General features: G+C 34.6%; 2 protein-coding genes across 3 annotated transcripts; both read left to right on the forward strand.

Annotated features, from left to right (window-relative positions):
* On the forward strand, nucleotides 40-16,883 carry LOC18608710 (two pore calcium channel protein 1). 2 transcript variants are annotated; one of them, XM_007043536.2, is made up of 24 exons: nucleotides 43-545; nucleotides 1,194-1,337; nucleotides 1,493-1,600; nucleotides 2,181-2,276; nucleotides 3,052-3,182; nucleotides 4,397-4,457; nucleotides 4,627-4,793; nucleotides 5,283-5,388; nucleotides 5,587-5,664; nucleotides 7,471-7,532; nucleotides 8,141-8,213; nucleotides 9,640-9,705; nucleotides 9,796-9,936; nucleotides 11,308-11,365; nucleotides 11,542-11,649; nucleotides 12,600-12,663; nucleotides 12,871-13,039; nucleotides 13,288-13,352; nucleotides 13,576-13,666; nucleotides 14,750-14,836; nucleotides 15,544-15,621; nucleotides 16,223-16,260; nucleotides 16,363-16,482; nucleotides 16,561-16,883. In XM_007043536.2, the coding sequence occupies exons 1-23, from the start codon at nucleotides 420-422 to the stop codon at nucleotides 16,457-16,459; spliced, it is 2,214 nt and encodes a 737-aa protein (XP_007043598.2). In that variant the 5' UTR covers nucleotides 43-419; the 3' UTR covers nucleotides 16,460-16,482; nucleotides 16,561-16,883. The 2 variants fall into 2 exon arrangements, with proteins under 2 accessions (XP_017971414.1, XP_007043598.2); XM_018115925.1 differs by lacking the exons at nucleotides 14,750-14,836; nucleotides 15,544-15,621; nucleotides 16,223-16,260; nucleotides 16,363-16,482; nucleotides 16,561-16,883 and having other exon boundaries at nucleotides 40-545; nucleotides 13,288-13,370; nucleotides 13,469-13,666.
* LOC18608711 lies at nucleotides 17,956-19,157 on the forward strand. Its single transcript, XM_007043537.2, has 2 exons — nucleotides 17,956-18,251; nucleotides 18,584-19,157. Exons 1-2 carry the CDS (start codon nucleotides 18,080-18,082, stop codon nucleotides 18,865-18,867), a joined length of 456 nt encoding a protein of 151 aa, XP_007043599.1. The 5' UTR covers nucleotides 17,956-18,079; the 3' UTR covers nucleotides 18,868-19,157.

Raw genomic sequence — 19,736 nt, forward strand, 5'->3', positions numbered from 1 at the left:
AATGATTTTCTACGTCAAGCCGGTTTTTGTATTTCCTTTTTCCGGTCTGAGTCCAGCATCTTCCAGGCATCGAGCGCGATCCGTTATACAGTTAGGGTCTAAAACACGAACTGGTCCCGTGTGGATCGTATATCCAAGGCCGACATCAACCGTCATCAATTATATGACCCCACGTTTCCAACCGCGGCATTATGTCAACAGTCCGCATGACAACGAGTTGAATCCAAGAGATCCAAATTTGCCTTTATCGAAAAGGATCCAAACAATTCTTATTAGTAAACTTGCCAAATTGCATAACGAGCTTACAAACAGCTTTCTCTAGTTCTTTTAAAGAGCAAAAAAACAAAAAACAAACTAGTTTCATCATTGATGCTTGTCTGAGTGTGTCAGTGAGTGGAGCCGGAGTGAAATACTGAAAAATGGATAAGCCTCTGCTATTCGGAGAAAGCAGCAACGGCGGTGGAAGGAGAGATCCGTTATATCGTCGCTCTGAAGCTATTACTTACGGCTCTCCTTACCAGAAAGCAGCTGCCCTCGTCGATCTGGTCACCTTCTTTATCTTTTATTTCTTCTCGTGATGTTAAACTATTACCGTTGTTAAATGCCGTTTCAAGAATTGTGTTTACTTTTTTACGTTATAATTTCGTTTTTAGAAGTGTTTTCTTTTTTGCCGATGATTTTAGTTCAAAATGATGTTACATCATTTAATCTTTGAATATAACTTCATTTTGACTGTCATTTTCTATTTTTGATTTTGTTTTAGTATATGCTATGGATATAGCGGATGTAGATTTGCGATAGTTCCCTTGCAATTTCTAGCATATAGTTATAGTTTCAGATGTAATTTGAGATTGTAAGATTTTCAGTTTGTGATCAAATACAACAGTAGAAGAGGTATGACTTTCCGCAAATTGGCATTTTAATTTTGTATTTTCAAAATTATTGAGATTGTTTTTTTTTTTTGGTGATAATGTTGTGTGATTTTATTAGTTTGTGCTTTTATGTGTGCACTTTTATCATCGCACTTTGCATTATTTCAATTTCTCTTCCCATTCGCTCTCTGATTAATGCTTAGCAGAGTATCTGAAATACATAATCTTAACATTAAAACTGGTAACTAAATTCTTTTATCTATCCTTTTATAAAAATAAAGAAAAAGAAAGAGTGCTTACTTGGTTGGCATGATTTTACAGGCTGAGGATGGTGTTGGTCTACCTGAGCAAATTCTTGACAAATCAAGCTTTGGAAGTGCTGCAAAGTTCTACTTCATCTTTATTAAATTTGATCTCATTTGGACCCTTAATTACTTTGCATTGATTGTCCTAAATTTTTTTGAGGTTAGCATAACCTTTTGTTTTTGGTTGCTGTTGTTTGCTTAAAATTTCAATGCAGGAACCAGGATGGAAAAGCAAACATGAAAGTTAAAAAAAGAAAGTTTTAGAAATTCTGTGAAGATGATTTTGTAATTCTGAACTTGGTTGACTCTTTGCAGAAGCCTTTGTGGTGTTTAAGGAGTAGTTCATATTCTTGCAGTGATAGGGAATACTTTTTTCTTGGGCAGTTGCCTTACTTGACTTCCACAGAGTCTCTTATTTATGAGGTATGGCAATATAAGTAGATTTTTTTTTTTTATGCAATTCTCAAGTTTATTGCCAAAAAACAGGGCTGTTATGCTTGTGCTATCCTATTGTATTACTCAGGATTGTGATTTATCTTAAAATGAACCTCAAGTACCAAACAAACAAATGGAGAAAGCAGTGAAGAAATGACTAGAGTTTTGACCGTTTGGTTATAACTTAAGTACAAGTTAATTTATTTTTCTTGGGTTTTCTTATATATATATATATATATATATATATATGTATATGAACTTTGCTTTTGGTAGTATTTGGAAAAATTATCTTATTATTATTTATAAATGCTTTTTTCCTTGCTGGCTTTGGTTATGTGCAACATAAGTAGACCCATTTTTTTAGCATTACTAGAAGGCGAAAACCAAGGGGTACCATGAGGGCAGGTGCCTTCTATTGGGAATACTCAAGTCACTGCATAGCTATTTTCTTTTTGATGTAAAAAAGAAAAATAGTGACTTTCAGGAATTAGCAATTTAACTTCTGTTCCTTGATAATTAAATTCACAAACTAATGCTTTTACCCTTTGATTTCTGTATTCTTATGCAGGTTGTGACTCTCCTTCTCTTCATGATACATACTTTTTTCCCTATTTTCTATGAAGGGTCCCATATCTATTGGAAACGCCCTCTTAATCAGTTAAAGGTACTTGACCAAGATTCTTTTTTGGATACATATCCCTAGTCTCTCTCTCTCTCTCTCTGTTCCTTTTTGCATTTTTATAAAAATGAAAATTCTTTGATGTATGGATTTCTTGAATGTAAGGAAAAAAGGTAGAAGTTAGAAACATTGGCAAGAATACCTTCCCAAAACTATATTACTAAGATTCTTCAATTTGCATTATCTATCCATGTTAAGCCTGTTTTGGACACCTCAAATGGACTTGGGTATTAATGTATGATACTCCAAATAGTGTTAGACTTGGGTATTGTCTGACAGCAAAGCCTAAGTCTAATGTTTATGCTCTGTTGAACTCTGTCACCTGTTTCCATTAGCAATCTGAAAAAGTATGCCAGTGACTTTCAAGCGAATGGACTTTGGATAGATTTTATTGCTTCAAAGCTAAACAATGCAGTGTAAGTCTTATAGTTTAAACAAAAAATTGTGGTCTTCTATACTTTTATCACCATAACTAAACAATTTGCAAGTAACTGCTTCTTATGTATGATGTTAGTCACTGATCATTGCTTGATGATTTAATATGGGCTTTTCACATAGTTTTCTGTGACCTTTATATTATTGTCTTTCCAAAAGGCCTAAAGCTGTATCCTTTGTTTCTGGAATTCTATGAATAGAGTTTACTATCTTAATTTCCCCCTGATATGAGCCACCTAGTTATCTTTTCAGGATTTAATGTTACAATGCTCTCCTGCTTTCTTATGATGTAGCCTAACAGTGCATGTTTTGGTTCAATTTCCAGGTCATTTGCCTCTTAATATTGGTGACAGATTTACTGGTTTATGCTCTCTATTTGTCTCCAGTAACCTTGACATCTCTTCCATTGAGGGTTGCGCCATATGTCAGAGTTATTATTGTCATCCTTAACATTAGGTAGTGAGTGACAAAGTCCATACTTTCTGTTTCTTTGAAATCCTTTTCTAAATGTATATGCATGTATTTTATATGTCTTACAGACATCTGTTTGTTCGTGCCATGTCCAGAATTGAGCTTTAGTCTGCTGAGTGCATGCATGTGGCTTCACAGATGTATGCCTTGAATTTATGCATCACAAAACGTAAATTGGAACAACATTTGCTCTTTTCACTTTTTTTTTCCCATCATTATCTCCATTAATTCATCTGATCGTATCATATGGATCTACAGAAAATCATAGAGAATTTGAGTATGATTTTAAATAGTGAATTGTGGGAAATCTATGGTGTCTCTGTGCTGCTTGGGTTTGCAGCAGACAAAAATGTCAAGCTAGTTTTACACAAGTTATCAATCTTTGATAGCAACATTTAATCTGGCATTAAGAATGATTTTATACATCACCAACTGCTTGGTGCCGCCATGAGATAGTGCACAGCATGTACTTTTGTAGAATCAGATTTATTAGGTTTTAGAAATTTGACGAGGACATCTCCTACTGTCTTTTAAGCAAACTTCATTGGTTTGTGAGGAGGTTATGTATGGGCCACCTCTCCTTGTTAATCCTTTTTCAGGAACAAGTTTAAAAGGAAAAATGTCTCGTTTTTGGCTGATGGCATTCTTTACTTGAAAATCATTTTGGTTCTGCACTATCATGTACATAGGTGTTTCTTTCTAGTATATTTTTCCATATTTGGATCATCAGGAAACATGTGAAAGATGAGAACTTTAAATTCTTTTTTATTGCCACTGTTTTGGTGCATAAGGTGAAAATAAAGTGGTGGGGGAAAAAAGTTCCTTTCCCTTTTATATGCATCTCTGCTTTATTTTCTCCTACAGAAAGCATACCAGAAAAATGGTTTGATAATTTTTGGCTTGGTTGAGGAAAATTTGATCTGCTCGGGGTGGCATAAATTAGTTATTTGTAGAATTTTATGCCCATAATTGAACTTGATTCATCAATTTTGTCAGAGATTATCTTTTTGACATATGAGTGACCTATTAAACATTATTCTATAAATCTTGATTGAAAATCACATTTTTATTTTGAGGTTTATATATATTACTGACCATTATTGAATATCCATGTTTGAAGGAAGATGTGACTTTTGCTTGTACTGATTTCAGCTTCATTCATTTAATGTTTTTTTTTTTTCCACTTTGTTTTTACTTAGGGAATTACGAACAAGCATCCTCATTTTGGCTGGAATGATCAAAACATACTTGAATGTCTTGGTTTGTATACTCCTTTTAGTACCATACCAGTATCCATGCCTGCTGTAATTTAATTTTAAACAATATGAGTTTGCCTTATGATCTGGTTGAATTCATTGGTCATTAAGTATATACTGCTTAGCTTTTTCCTAGCATGCACTAATTGCTGTCTCATCTACTTCTACTGCAGGCTTTGTGGCTGCTATTTCTTCTTTTTGCCAGTTGGGTAGCATATGTCATGTTTGAAGATACACAAGAGGGTAAATTGGTATTTACTTCATATGGTACCACGTTGTATCAGATGTTTGTGTTATTCACCACATCCAACAACCCAGATGTATGGATACCTGCTTACAAGTAAGTTGTGGAGTTAAATGCCGATCTGATTCTATGGTCGTAAATTTAGTGTACTTTGGTTGGAGGTTTCTTTCTTTACTGTAAAAAAAAATGGTTGGATGGTGTTTTTATACCCCTATAGAAATGAACATTAAATGTATAAACGTATCATAAAACTTTGCACACCCTCTTTTTTGAGTGCCAGCTTGTTCTACTCTTTAGTATTATTGTGAATGAAAAGCTAGTTTGCTTGCTTGTGTTTTTTTTTTTTTTCCAAATATGATCCTTTTATGCATGCCCTATAATTTTTTTTTTGGCGTTTGTGAAGATAAACTCATTTGGTGTAACTTTTTAGCTTTATTTATACATTTTCTGAATAATGATCGGTAGATCAGCATTTTTAAAGAAGGATGTTTTCCATCCTCTGATCTATACTTGGATCACGTTATACCTTATTTTCTTTTTGGAAATTCCTTTGATTTTCAAAATCTTTCAATCTTTTGGCTACAGGGCTTCACGTTGGTATTGCCTTTTTTTTGTCCTCTATGTCCTGGTTGGGGTTTACTTTGTCACAAATTTAATCCTTGCTGTTGTGTATGACAGCTTCAAAAGTGAGGTATGCTGTGCATTCATCTTACTTTTGCTATAATAACTGTGAAGACTGGAAAAAGATGCAACTTAATAAGTAGTATTCCTTGTAATTTTTGTTGCTGATGTATAATCAGTTATTATTTGAATCTTGCTAGCAATAACTGTTACTTCAGGAAAAAAAGAAAAAAGAAAACAGATACTCTTAAATCTCCTTTTCTTGTAGCTTGCAAAACAAGTCTCTGAGATGGATCGAACAAGAAGAAGTATATTGTGTAAAGCCTTTGGTCTCATTGATGATTATGTAAGTACATTATTCACTTGCTGGTCAAGTATCCTTTTGACATGCTGAACTGTTCTCATTTTGAACACTGCTACATCTGTATACAAGATATGGTTGTTAGAAATCTTTGCATGTGTAAGTCATGCAAAACTTCATCTCTGTATTAGTCATTGCTCATGTTGTGATCTGGATGTGGAGAGTTTTGCAAAGTCAAGTATGTAGGATTTATTAAGTTGGATCTTTTTTAAAAGTTCATTATAATTAGTAGTATACGATTATATGTTGGTGCCTAGGTGGTAAAAAGTAAAGAGGAGATGGGTAGTTGAGAAGCAAGATAAATAAAGAAGTGAGAGAGAGTCTTATGATATTGTCTAAGCACTCTCTATATTAGAGAACAGATGGATAAAGTAAGATGAGAAGGGATAGGATGAGGACAGTTCTAGTGACTGAGCATCTCAAAGATACAAAATTGATTACTACCTTCAATCCATCATGTTTCTTTTTGCAGAATTCATCATGGTTTCAGATGTTTGAATTACTTATGTAAATTTGAGATAAAGAGAGTTTTTATGTTCTTGAGTTGCCACTGGTGGTTTGATTATTTTGTTTCATGTTTATATTCGGAGAGACTTTACAATTAGGAAAACACTTGTATCCCACTTGATATGGCAATAATGAATTGGTTTTGTAGATAGTCGATTTTGGTTAATACCTATTCTCTAAAGAATTATTTTATCACATAACATTATATAGAGAATAATGAGAACAACTATTACAAGTAAAGCTCTACTTCACGCACAACAACTAATACAAGTAAAACTACTTCGCATAGAATAACTACTTCACACAGATAATAGTGAAAGTAACTCAGAATAAGTGGCAGGGTTCACGAGTTACTTTTTTCTTGGGATGTTCCGGAGAGTTTGACTTGGTGGCTTAGATGTAAAGGTAGTTAAGAGTCTTTTTCTTAACCTTTTCCTGAAGTATAAGTGTTTCTCTCTTTTACCTTATTTTCTTGTCCCTATTCACATACAACTTCTTCTATTGTACCTGTTTATAACAGCTATTCTTTATTAGCTTTTACTCGAGAATAAGTTTTATTACACCTAATTACTTCAACAGTCATATAATGGGTTTCTAAGCGTTACTCGACATTAACTCTTAGTAACGGTTACCTAATATTAAAAATCTCTTTAATAATATCATTCATTACGTGCATTAAAGCCTTTTCCTTGTAACCATCACTTTTGACATTATATATAGAGCCTTCACAATTCATTCAAAGGACTTTCACTTTTCGAAACTCTCTTACTCTCACTCAAAGCTCTTTCTCTAGCCATCTTATACATTGTCTACCTGTTTATTTCTTGTTCTCTTCCACTTGCCATGACACTCAATACTTCAGGAACTGCTCCAATGTTCCTCTCTACCACCTCTGTTACATCCCTTACTTGTTTGCAACACTTCCTCTTTCTATAACAAGAACTCCCTTTACAGGTTTAACTTTAAATATTTTATTTATGAATAGGTTGACTTACCCATGAAGTGGAAGATCCAATTCTTGGACTTATCAAATAAATTTTGCCACATTAGGTGGATAAAAAGTTGGGACAAAAATATTGGACAAGTAGCATTACTCCTTCACAATACAATGTCATCTTCTCTTTGAGTGATTTTTCTACATATAAAATGGTATCGCCATGTTGTAACGTTGTAATATGATTGATGTAGCCAAACCCTCATTGCAAATGAAGGCCTAATGTATGGTGTTGTTGATTTGGTTTAAGTATTTTGAATGTTATATGAGTTTTCCTATTCTATACACAGAAAGTTGGGTTCCTCAACAAGGAGCAATGCATTCGTCTGTTTGAAGAACTAAATAAGTACAGGTACTAATCACATCACCATCTTTAATGTGTTTTGAGAAGAAAATGCCTTCTTATCTCTTGCATTGATACATATGCTTACTCTATTCTCCAATAGGATATTTAGAGGTGGAATTTGACAGGTTCAGTTGGGTTTGAGTCATTTCTGGTTTTGACTTTTTGGGTATGTTCTAAGAGAATGAAGAAACTATGCAGGAAGTAATAACTATCTCAAATAAGAGGATTTTTTTATTTTGTATATATTAGCATATTATCAAGTTGTCTCTTGTTATCTTGTTAACTCTTTTTAGGACATTGGTAAATGACTGAGGTGGAATCAAAGCATTCTGAACCTGAAGAAATTGAACCTCCTGTCCAGTTGTGAAACATTAGCTAGTTTTCTCTTTGCAACTTTTATCTCGTAATTGATAAATATTTGGCGCAATTAATGAAAGAAAAATCATAAAGATGCAGTCAATTCATGAGGATGTAGTCCTTATGTCTTGAGATGGTCATAAGTAGCTTACTGTATTAAGGTTCCTGTATTGTATTGACTTTTCAAACCACTTGTCTTTAGGTTGTTTTGTTGATTTTGTGCATGATAAAGTATGCCCTCTAATTATCTTATGTAGGACTTTGCCAAAAATATCAAGGGAAGAATTTGAGTTAATATTTGATGAGCTGGATGATAGTCATGACTTCAAGGTATACCTTTTCCTTCCCCATTTTGGTTTGCTTTAAATTCCAGTGATCATTTTTTTCCTTTTGGTGTGTGTGTCAGTGCATGCAGTTAAGTTCAACTTTGTAGAAGAAGAGATTTTACTTATTGAGATCATTGACTATAATAACCAAAAAATTTTCAATGACTAATATTTTCTAACCCTTATGAGAAAAAGGGGGCCAAAAGGGTGTTTGTGATGTTGCCTAATTGGAGCAAATGGAATGGCTGGTTATAGTGTTTCTTTCATTGAAAAACCAGAAGCTTTTTTTTTTCTGTATCTGGCAGAATAACATCCTAGGGAATACTGGAAGTTTGTCTCTGTAACCGTTCATAAAAGTTCTACTTATCAAGAAGAAATGAATAGTTTTTCCTGAGTAAAGGGTATAAAAAGAGCCTTGCCTAAGTCATGCTAAACAGGTTGTAAGAATGGGAGGGGAGCAGATGCCTGAGCTAAGATCCTCTGTAGATTTGGTCCCATGCTTTTTTGTTGGCCAGAAGGTAACTCTGTTAACTCAAAGGAGGAATGCTATCTGGATGTGCAGCTAATTGCCTGGGTCTATGAGCTGAGAGTCTTGATAGTGGTCAGTGTTGGAATCTTTTGCAGTTATGTCCGAGTTTGTGGGACAGAAGCTGTACAGGATGATAAACTAGATGTTGGGGGGAAGGGTGCAAATAGGATTGTTTTACTGATTTGGGTTCATCAATAAATGATTGAATAAATGCCTGTAAAATTTTCTGCATAGATGGAAAGAATAATATCTAGGATGTGAACATGCATGCAGCTGCTTATGTTCACTGAAGTTGGTTCATTCGGAAGGGAAAAGCCTGACATATGGTTGATGCCCAATAAACATAGGTTCTAGATTAGTCCCCTCAATAACATCTTGCACCTTCTAGAGGCCATGCTTTTCCAAATCTTCGTTAAGAATTTAGTTCCAGGCAGAACTCATAAACTAAAACAGCTTGTTGAAGCCAAACAAAATTGCTAGATATTTGGGGCATCAAAGGGGCTTGAAGGACCATAGCAGTAATCTTGAATTGTTGTTGTTTACAAGGTCCTGTGCTTTAAGCAATGGGCTTCCTTGTAGATAGATTGAACTGTTCAGTTGTAAAGTCTCAGACAATGATCATACAACAACTTTCTCACTGTGTTGATATGATAGGAAATTGTATGGGAATCTTTGGAGGAGCTTTCAATATATTTCTTCAGATCATTGAGCAAATTGAGTCTATGGTGGTATTTAATGTTTGAAATTATTTATTTGTTGTTTTCAATATTTTCATGTGTGTGCTCTGTCTTTAATATGTCTTCTGGTAATCATATTACCTGTTTGTGCAATATCACTTCTTTAGTTCTTTATACTACATTTAATGTAATTATTGCTGGATTTGATATTTTTTGACCTGTAGATCAACTTGGACGAATTTACTGACCTTTGCAATGCCATTGGCCTAAGATTCCAAAAGGAGGATTCTGTAAGTCCAGTTTACTATTAACCTTCTCAAAACATTTTCATTATAACTGATGAGATATTTATGACAGCAGAATCTATATGTGTTTTGCAGCCTTCTTTGTTTGAAAGATTTCCAATCTACCGTTCACCTTTCTCTGAAAATTTGAAAGCTTTTGTTCAGAGCCCCAAATTTGGATATATAGTATCCATCATTCTCATACTGAATCTGTTTGCAGTTATTATTGAGACAACGGTATGCCTCTAACACATTTCATTTAGATGAACATGTAAGAGTTAATTTGCTTCAACAGCCTAAGGTTCTTCAGTTATTTTTTCGTTAATGATTTAACATAACAAATATACTTGCATCTATCTGCTGATGCTGTTAGTTGTAGACTACATTTCTTCCAAGTTCTTGCACTTTGGAGTAAAATTAATTTATGTTTCAAATTAAAGAGTTTGGAAACTTTGTAAAACTTTGCCTTTGGTGTGTGGTAATTTGTTTCTAGCCTTTTCTCATGCCCACAGTTGGGGGTTCACCCATGGGTTGTTTTGAAGCATATAATGAGATAGGGTAAACTGAAAAAGGCATCTGGATCAGTACCCCATCAGAAATTGTTTAAAATTTTCTTTCCTGGCTATATGATTAAATGTTGTCCATTAATTACTCCATTCTCAAGGAGGCATGCCATGCACTTAAAGTAAGAAGCAACTACTTGGAATACTTGATAACATTCTAAATTAAATATGTATGTATATGTGTGTGTGTGTGTGTGTGTGTGTGTGTGTGTGTGTGTGTGTGTGTATAATATTCTTGTTTGTTGACTGGCTCCCTAACAAAATGAAATAAGAATGATCACAAAAGCCCTCCATATATTGCTTTATTACTGCCCTCCATATATTGCTTTATTACTACCCTCTAGAGCCCAGCTATGTGATTCCCAACTTTGACACTGTTTCCTGCTCTTTCTGGCATGGACTTATGGTTCCCACCTTCATCCAATATGGAACTAAGAATAAATAAATAAGGTAGCTTAAAATTAAATTAGAGGCTTTTGTGGTCTAATGCCTATGGAGGGACAAGGAAGCTGCATTGATGACACACTTAAGAAACAAGAGACACAGATGCTTGTGCATCCAAGATTACTGTTATGTGCATCGATTTGGCTAATCCTTTTTTTTTCTGCCGTAAATCAGTAGCTGTTTAGGCAGAAGTGTGTTTATATAAAGGCTGGTCTTCAAAGAACTAGCCCATTATTGGCTAATGAATCAAAAGAAGACCTTCCTGATCTGCTTCTACCATTTTCCTTTTATGCGTTTGATGAATTGCTAAGTGGAGTGAACATTTTCCTGTTTTTCGTTTCAGATTATTTGATTTCTAGGATACATATTTCCAAAATTTAAAACTTGCAGTCCTGAACTAACCCATTATTGGCTAATAAATCAAAAGAAGACCTTCCTGATCTGCTTCTACCATTTTCCTTTTATGTGTTGGATGGATTGCTAAGTGGAGTGAATGTTTTCCTGATATTTGTTTCAGATTATTTGATTTCTAGGATATGAATTTGCAAAATTTAAAACTCGCAGTCCTGGACTAACTTTTGTGATTTAAATTGGCCTGCAGCTTGATATTGAAAACAACTCTGGTCAGAAGGTGTGGCAGGAGGTTGAGTTTGTCTTTGGTAAGTACTTGCTATTGCATGTACTTGATTTTTAAGCTTGTATAACTGCCTGATTTTACTTACTGAAAATTTTAACTTCATAAATTTGCATTATTTATTTAATGCTTGCTTTTTTTTTATGTATGCTACATGGTTACTATCTCATGGTGGTTAATGAGTTGCTTATTGTCTGACAGGGTGGATGTATGTACTGGAAATGGCGCTGAAAGTATACGCATTTGGATTTGAAAATTATTGGAGGGATGGGCAGAATCGCTTTGATTTTCTAATCACATGGATAATAGGTAACTACTCAAGATACATCCTTGGTTTTTCACCTTATATCTACTAAAGGAAAAGCAACCAAATTTGTTTTCATATTGTTTGAAATTATAATAATAATTGAACAGCACACTACTTAGAATTAGTTGCTTTGGAAAAGCAAATTTCAGAAATTATTTTGTGTCTTTCATGTTCAAATATTGGATGATCACTTAATGACGTCAGTGGTCCAACCGAAGGTGGAAAGTTTTCAATTGCCAATACTTTTAGAAATTAAACAGACTGCATCAAGCAAATCGTTTTAGTTACTTCCTATTCTAGAGTTAACTAGGTGACTGTAAAAGCAAATGGCCTATTGTTTGTTCTTTAGTAGTTTTTATATTTGAAAATACTCTGAAAAATTTTTCCTGTCGCATTACCCTTCAATAAAACAACATTTTATTGATATTATTCTAATCTTGTAAATATTAAATGCTCAAAAAATTTTGTAGGTAACCTGTAAAAATTGCAAGCATGAAATGATTTGGGTTATGATAAAAACATGAAGGAATATACTGCTGGAATACATGTTTCTCCACTGAATTGAACTCCTGTATAAATTTGAAACTAAGTAGATTGCAACTTGGGGAATGACCATGCTGTTAAGAGTGCTTTGACGCAATAATGTGCAACAATTAGGTATTTGAGGATTTTATATGCAAAATTTTCTTTCAATGTTGCAATAAGATAATATATTGTTTTTTTGAGTTTATTTTGCCCCTAGGGATATAAGCAAATGGCATGTGGCACATCTAGAAAGTTTACATTCACAATGATGGCCATTCAGCTTGAAAGAAAAACTTTTATTTCTGCTGTGGGTTATATCCACTGTTTCTTTATTCTGCGAGTTTTATGTATGACAGGAAATTCTTATTCCTTAATAGGCTGTTCAATTTCATTTTATTTCTGAAAAAAACAAAAATTGTGCTTGCAGTTATAGGAGAAACTATAACTTTTGCAACTCCTGATGGACTGGATTTTTTTTCAAATGGAGAATGGTAAGGACAACTTAATATTCCAACTCTTGTGCATTCTATGGATCATGTTTAAGTTTTGCTCACACCATTCCTCATTTTCCTGTAAATAGATGCTCTCTACTTATATTATAAATGAATTCAACTGAATGTTGCTAAATTTGGATGTCCTTTTCCTCCTTTAGTGTTTGTTTTTACATATCCCCATTTGCTTCCTATTCTTGTCAACAGGATTCGCTACCTTCTTCTTGCCAGAATGCTAAGATTGATAAGGCTCCTGATGCATGTTCGAAGTTACCGTGCTTTTGTTGCTACATTCTTAACCCTCATACCAAGTTTAATGCCATATCTTGGGACCATATTTTGTGTCCTATGCATCTATTGCTCACTTGGTATACAGGTACTTAAGATATGTAAATTCTGTTTTAATCTGCCTGCCTACTTGAATTTTTTCACATGCAACATTCTAGTAAAGTTGCCACCATTTATCAAACAATCTGGAGTGGTCCATGAACATTTTATCCTAAAGAAATTGGTTTCTTTGTCTAGAATTCTAGATTTGATGGTTGTCTGAACTGGGGATTATCATTCAGTCTAATAATTTTCTGCTTATGTTACTAATGAAATTATTATCATTTTTATGTCTAGATCTTTGGTGGGATTGTCAATGCTGGGAATTCCAATCTAGATGGAACAGATCTCAGTGATGATGAGTATCCTTTTTATCATATGTATAAACCTTTCTTATATGCCTTAGTAACTTTATTCGAATTTGTACTTAATCTTTCAATGGTTACATATCTCAAAGGAAAATCTTGACTATTTACAGGATTTGAACGTTTGGCATTTTGATTTCAGAGGTATATTATGTTATAACTGCAATTGCAAGTTTTAAACAATATGTTAACATTCATTGACTTTCCTTGACAAAATCAGCTATTTGCTTTTCAATTTTAATGATTACCCAAATGGAATGGTGACACTTTTTAACTTGCTAGTTATGGGAAATTGGCAAGTGTGGATGCAGGTATTGCTTCGGTGCCTAGACTTTCTTCATTTTGTTGTTTTCTTCACACGCTTCTGCTGTATGGGATATGTAGAGGAACATCTATATATCATCTTCACATATGTTTAAATGGTGGATTAGGATATAATTACCCTCTTTCTTTTTGGATATATCTCTCGCTGCTGATTGTGAACTTCTAGGCATCTATTTTAACCTGCTTGCGGCAGAAGAGCTTAGTATATTCTTTAAATTAGAGCTGGCAATGGGTTATTTTAAAAGGTATTGGAATTCATAGCTATTCAAATAGTAGCAATTTAGGAACTGATCTTGTTGTAAGATTGCAGTTTTTGGACTCAATAGTTAATCCATATTATCTCTATGCATAGTATCTAACATTTATTTGAGAAACTGGTGCACCATCTTTTATAAGTCTAACTATCAGCTATAATTTTGGACTTGTTTGATTGATAAGCTATGTTCTCACTGACACAAACGAGGTGCAGATTCAATATATATGGTCCATGCCAATGTGGGCTGTTCTTAAAAAATAGATACATACAAAGCTAGATCACATTGATTTGATCTCTTGTTGTACGAACAAAAATTTTTGCATCCATTCTTGCACCAAAAGAGTTCCATAAGTAGTTTTTCACTTTGAAAAGAAAGTCTAATTCTAATAAATAAAAACCATTAATAAATGCTCTTCACTCGTACTGAGTGAATAGCATACCTGAGCAATATTGTGAGACAGTTGTTACCTTTTTTTTTTCCTAGAGAGGGGAATGTCTTGTAGGGATAAGTTTATAGACTTCGTGTGTATTGTTACATCTGACATGAATACTCTTTTCTGAGCAAGTATTCTTTAAATTCTATGTAATATATTTCAAATTATTGCATCCAACTATAAAATCATGGAAGTATTTTTTGGTCAAAAGTCTTAGCAAATTTTAGCTTGGTCATGCATAGCATTCTTTTGTACAAGTTCCATTTTATAGAATTTTGCTCGTTCTTGTCTTTTCTTTTCTTTCTTTCTTCATGCTCTGCTCTAATGATATGCCCATTCTTGGAGGCATTGATTTTTATTTTTTAAAATTGCTGTTGCAGAGCTACAAAGAATTAACTGGAACTTCTTGGACCCTTGTATATTTTATCAGCTTCTACCTAATTACTGTATTGTTACTTTTGAATTTGGTAAGTCTTCAAATATTTAATCTTCATCTTGTCTTTTGTACATAGCAGACACATTTACTTTTGTATATGTGAATGTCTGCCACATCTATCTTTATGCTCTTTTCGGAATGTTTCTTCATGTGTATGTTTATCATGTATATTTGTTTGTATTCATATACATACAAATGCTTGGGTGCTTCTCAGTCATATAGGGTCTGCTTATATTTGCCGTTTATATCTTTTGTTCTTGCATTTTCTGACTTGGCAATTTTAAAGTGCTTCTATGTCAAAGGGTAATAGGAAAGAAAAAGAACAAAGATGGGAGTAGAGGGAGCGAGTTGATTGACCTTGTGTCTTTTAGTTCCAGAAGTTAAAAAAAAAAAAAACCTTTACATATACTTTATGTTAAATTAATTTATTTGAGTATTACCTAACAAGAGCATATAAACTAAGAAATAAGAGTAAATTTAAGAGTTTGTTGATTATGCTCATAGTCTGCAGCTTTTGTACAATGACCCGGAACTTAATGTGTCTGGTTGCTTGATGATCATCATATACAAATTTCTTTAGTATTTTAAGGATCTCTTACTTGAGGATTTAGTGAGATTTGCTGCTATGCTTGTTTCCCTGTTCTCTTAATTAAACTGTTCTACAATTCATGTTTCTGAGGTACTTTCTAGCCATTTATAAAAGAAAGAACGTTATAATTTTTTCCAATGTGAATTCAGGTTGTTGCTTTTGTCTTGGAGGCATTCTTTACCGAAATGGATCTTGAGACGTCAGGGAATTGTGAAGAAGATGACAAGGTTTTTACATTTTATAAACTCTGTTATTGAATCAATAATTCTACAAATTTATTGCAAAAGTTGGATTCTTCCTGATTAGTTTTCAGGTTCTATTGTCCACTCTCTATGACTGGGTTTTACTTAAAAGCTCTCATATTGTTAAAGAGTTATTACTACAGTATGGACTGGGTGGACCAAGATCTGTAGAGGGGTGATTCTGATTCTTATGTAAAAAATAAAATAATTTGGGGGCAGTATATGGCTGTTGAGTCGTTTATTACTCCAACTGAGTCTTGAGTTGCCTTATCCAATTTCAAAAGCCTCTGACCATTTGCACGAGCTGTCACAAGTGCATGATTAGCTTTGAAGGAAGTAGTTGCATTTTGTTATTACACTATTCTTCAGCATCGTAGTGTTTGAGGTTAACATGAGGGTCTGCTTAACAATGGTTTATCGACAAATTGATCTAGTCAGAAGAGTTAATCTCAAGTTTATATTGATGTATGCCTGCATCCATTGTCATCCTCATTACCATGGCGGTTATCCAACACGTTAGATTTCTCACTAGTTAATATCTCCATCCAAAAGATCGAAATCTGATTGTCATTATTCACATTTTCAGGATGCTGGATCAGGAAAATATCGAAGAAGACTTGTTGGGTCTGTATTCGCTGTCTCGACATTTCTACAAGTTATCATGCACATACCTTCGAGTTTCTTATATGTTGCATTTTGATTTTCTTTTATCCTGGTATGGTGCAGCACGAAGACTCGCAGTCAAAGAATTGATATTCTTCTACATCACATGTTGAGTGCGGAGCTGGATAAGGGCCAGTCCTCGGCCTCCTCCACTCCATAGTTTGGATTTCATTTCTTCTTCCGGTAAGTGATTTCTTTTAGACAAATAAATAAACCCTTTGTTTCTGGTCCATTATTTATTTCGGCTTGTGTAATTTGTAGGTGCACCACGCATGTCATGTTTGGAAGTGTTCCTACTCGGTGAGTAATTGAGCAATGTACAGCCAAGCCTGCATTCGAAAATCATTTTTCCTTGTAGCTTGGTTTTCTGGTTCTGCTGTGGAGTTGTTATATATATTTGTGTTGGGTAGGATTTGTACCATTGTACTGGCCTGTCTAGCGAGCGAAAAAGAAAAAGATGATACCATAGATTGGTAGCAGGGTTGTGTCTCAACCTGAGCTGCTCATAGTGAGTATGTGATTGATGCTTTTAAAAAGAGATAATAATAAGATTCTTGTTGGATGCCTTTGTATTTGAAAAGAAATTGTTCCCTTCTTTTGTCACTTTCGAATATAATATCCTCCCCCTCCCCCTTATTCGAAACCATGAGGAACAAAAATGAGATGGAAAGATTTAATGAAAAGTTAAGGACGACGAGGTTTGACCCATACCATATCATTGGTCAATGCAATATAAGGTGCCTTCGACCTCCACATTATGATATTATATTGAGCATCCTAACGAAAGTTCAATTGGTAACAAAGAGTTCTCAATCTGAATTGGAGTCCAAAAAACGTCGAACCAACTGCTTTGCTATTTATACCAACCAACCAACAAACTACTAATGTTTTAGGATCTGGTTGTGGCAATCAGGGTTCCTTGCTATTCCTGTTTTCTTCTTCGTTGAGTAAAAAACAAAGAAGGAAACAAAATTCTGAAGAAAGAAAAAGTAAGAACACCATGAACGATTTGAAGGGGCGGCGCCCTCAGGGCCAAGGCTGTGGGGGGTATACAGAGTTTCATAAATCCAGTGATATATTGTGTCAGTATTCCATATCTGTTTCTGAGTATTATAACTAAAGGCCAATGGAATAATTCCCTTAGCGAAGTAGTTGTTTTATATTCATGGAGATAAGGACTGACATGACATGAATAAATGAGGCTTAGGCTTGGTCAAGGGCTCTTCCCTTGTAGTGTGGGATGGGGAACAAAGTGGGTAGGGCCACTTATCCTTATTAATTCTAGTCACATTTCCAATTCATGAATACCCGTATCTTGTGAATTAGTGAAGCTCAAGGCCTGTGACGTCAATAGCCATTCCATCTTATATATGGGCAGATACGAAGAGATGCTTAGTTGAATTCTTCCTTAAGAGTCTTTTGCTTGTTTGGTTTTTTTTTTTTTTTTATGTATTCTTTTTTTATATACATTTGAATAAAGGACAATAGAGATAAATTCATAGGCATTAACTCCAATACGGCTACACCTCATGTAGGAGTCAATTTGCTATGGAGGCAAGGCATGCCAATCTTTTCCTAAAATATTACTACTTACATATAGAGAGCATTATAGACATATAGAGAGAGAGAGAGAGCATTACGTGGGCTTTATTGCATTGTCGTATTATTAAACTAATCTCCACCTGGACAGATGATCTATAAAATGTTTGTCCTTACATGAGTCTCCCCATACTCGCAAAAACAAATTTAACCAGAGAGAGAGAGAGAGAGATTGAGGAAGATGAAGATGATGAAAGGAGAAGTGGTGCTCAACATCCCAGCCGAGAAAGCATGGGAAATGTACAGAAACAATGAAATCATTAGCCAAATCAACCCTGAAATGCTGTCTGGGGCTGAGTACATACAAGGAGATGGTGGCCCTGGAAGCCTGAGGCTTTTCAAGCTTGGTCCCGGTAACCCATACATGTCTCTATCTCAGTTTATTGTTTTCGTGAATTGGTAGATTGAATCCTTTCTTCTCTCTGGAATTAATTGACATCAAGCCCAAGTATACATGTTTTCCAACGAATCTGTAACCATTGAGACGTGCTTTTGATATTGTTAGCTTATCAAGTTTTAGGGTTTACGAAAGGACTTGAATTTTTTCGGAATTATGCAAAGTATTTTTGCGTAACATCGTCAGTCATAGAAAATACATGTTGTCTCACTACGAATATAATTGAAGGGTACTCTTGAAAATTATAGCCTACTTATCGTATCTCGTCATATATATATATATATGCAGCTGTATGCAATTATGTGAAAGAATCAATGGAGAAGATAGAAAAGGTGGAAATGGGACGGTCGGTGACTTACCAGGTCATTGGCGGAGACTTAAAGGAGATGTATGATCCCTACAGGGTTACTTTCTCATTCATTCCTGTGGAAGGAAAAGAAAACCATAAGTGCATCGCTGAATGGAAGGCAGAGTTTGAGCCACTGGCACCCGCAACCCCTCCACCTGAGAAGGCCAGGGATGCTGCCCTTGGATTTCTCAAGTCGTTTGACAACTTTCAGCTAAGCTACTAGCTCTACCAATATCAGTATTCTGAAACAGATAACTTTATATAGGTAGTTATTTCTGAAATCACCTTATGAGGTGGCCTATTCTTCACAATTTCCTCTACTAATATATGCCTCTATATATATATATATGTGTGTGTGTGTGTGTGAAATTAGCTGGAATATATCACCTAAGTTGAGTGTACTCTTTGTATTATAAAATGATTAGACATGAAATTGTACTAGTATTATCAATGAAGTTATCTATGAGAATAAGCAGGTCTTCACTATTTGGTGATGGAGTCTTTCTGTTACTACCCATGTCAGTATACAAGTTGTTCCAGCAATGTCAATATGTGATCATCCTGTTTACTCAAAATTCGTTGAGGCTCTCTTCAAGTAATTGCGTATTATAAATTATCAGTGTTTATCTCTGTTTATTCCATTTTAAAAGTATCCTTTAACACATCACAAAAGAAGGTAGGCTTAGTGGGGGCTTAAGCAAACACACGAGGAGTAAACCGAGGGAGACTGAATCAACTCGTTTGTTTCAAATGGCAAAGAAGAGGCATAAAGGTATTGGATGAGGGAATACCAGAGAAGCCTCTTTCTTTACTGTTTGGAACTTGGGGTTATTTTCCTCCTCTAAAGTAATAAGTATTGAATATGAAGCCAAAACAACGAAAAGAGAAGGGAATCATATGAAAGCTTCATGGAAATGGAGGAATCTTGTAAAGCAAGTTGATTTTTGAAGTTGACAATATCGTCCGATGGTGCCTGCACTTTCTGTTATTATATATAAGCCAGATTCATGTTAACACTCTGATATTTCATTTTTGACCTCGCCTTCGTGATTATGCCTCCTGATAACTGGATTGCATTATTATCGAACCTCA

This window comes from Theobroma cacao, chromosome 2 (genome assembly GCF_000208745.1).
Source record: "Theobroma cacao cultivar B97-61/B2 chromosome 2, Criollo_cocoa_genome_V2, whole genome shotgun sequence".
Taxonomy (NCBI): Eukaryota; Viridiplantae; Streptophyta; class Magnoliopsida; order Malvales; family Malvaceae; genus Theobroma; species Theobroma cacao.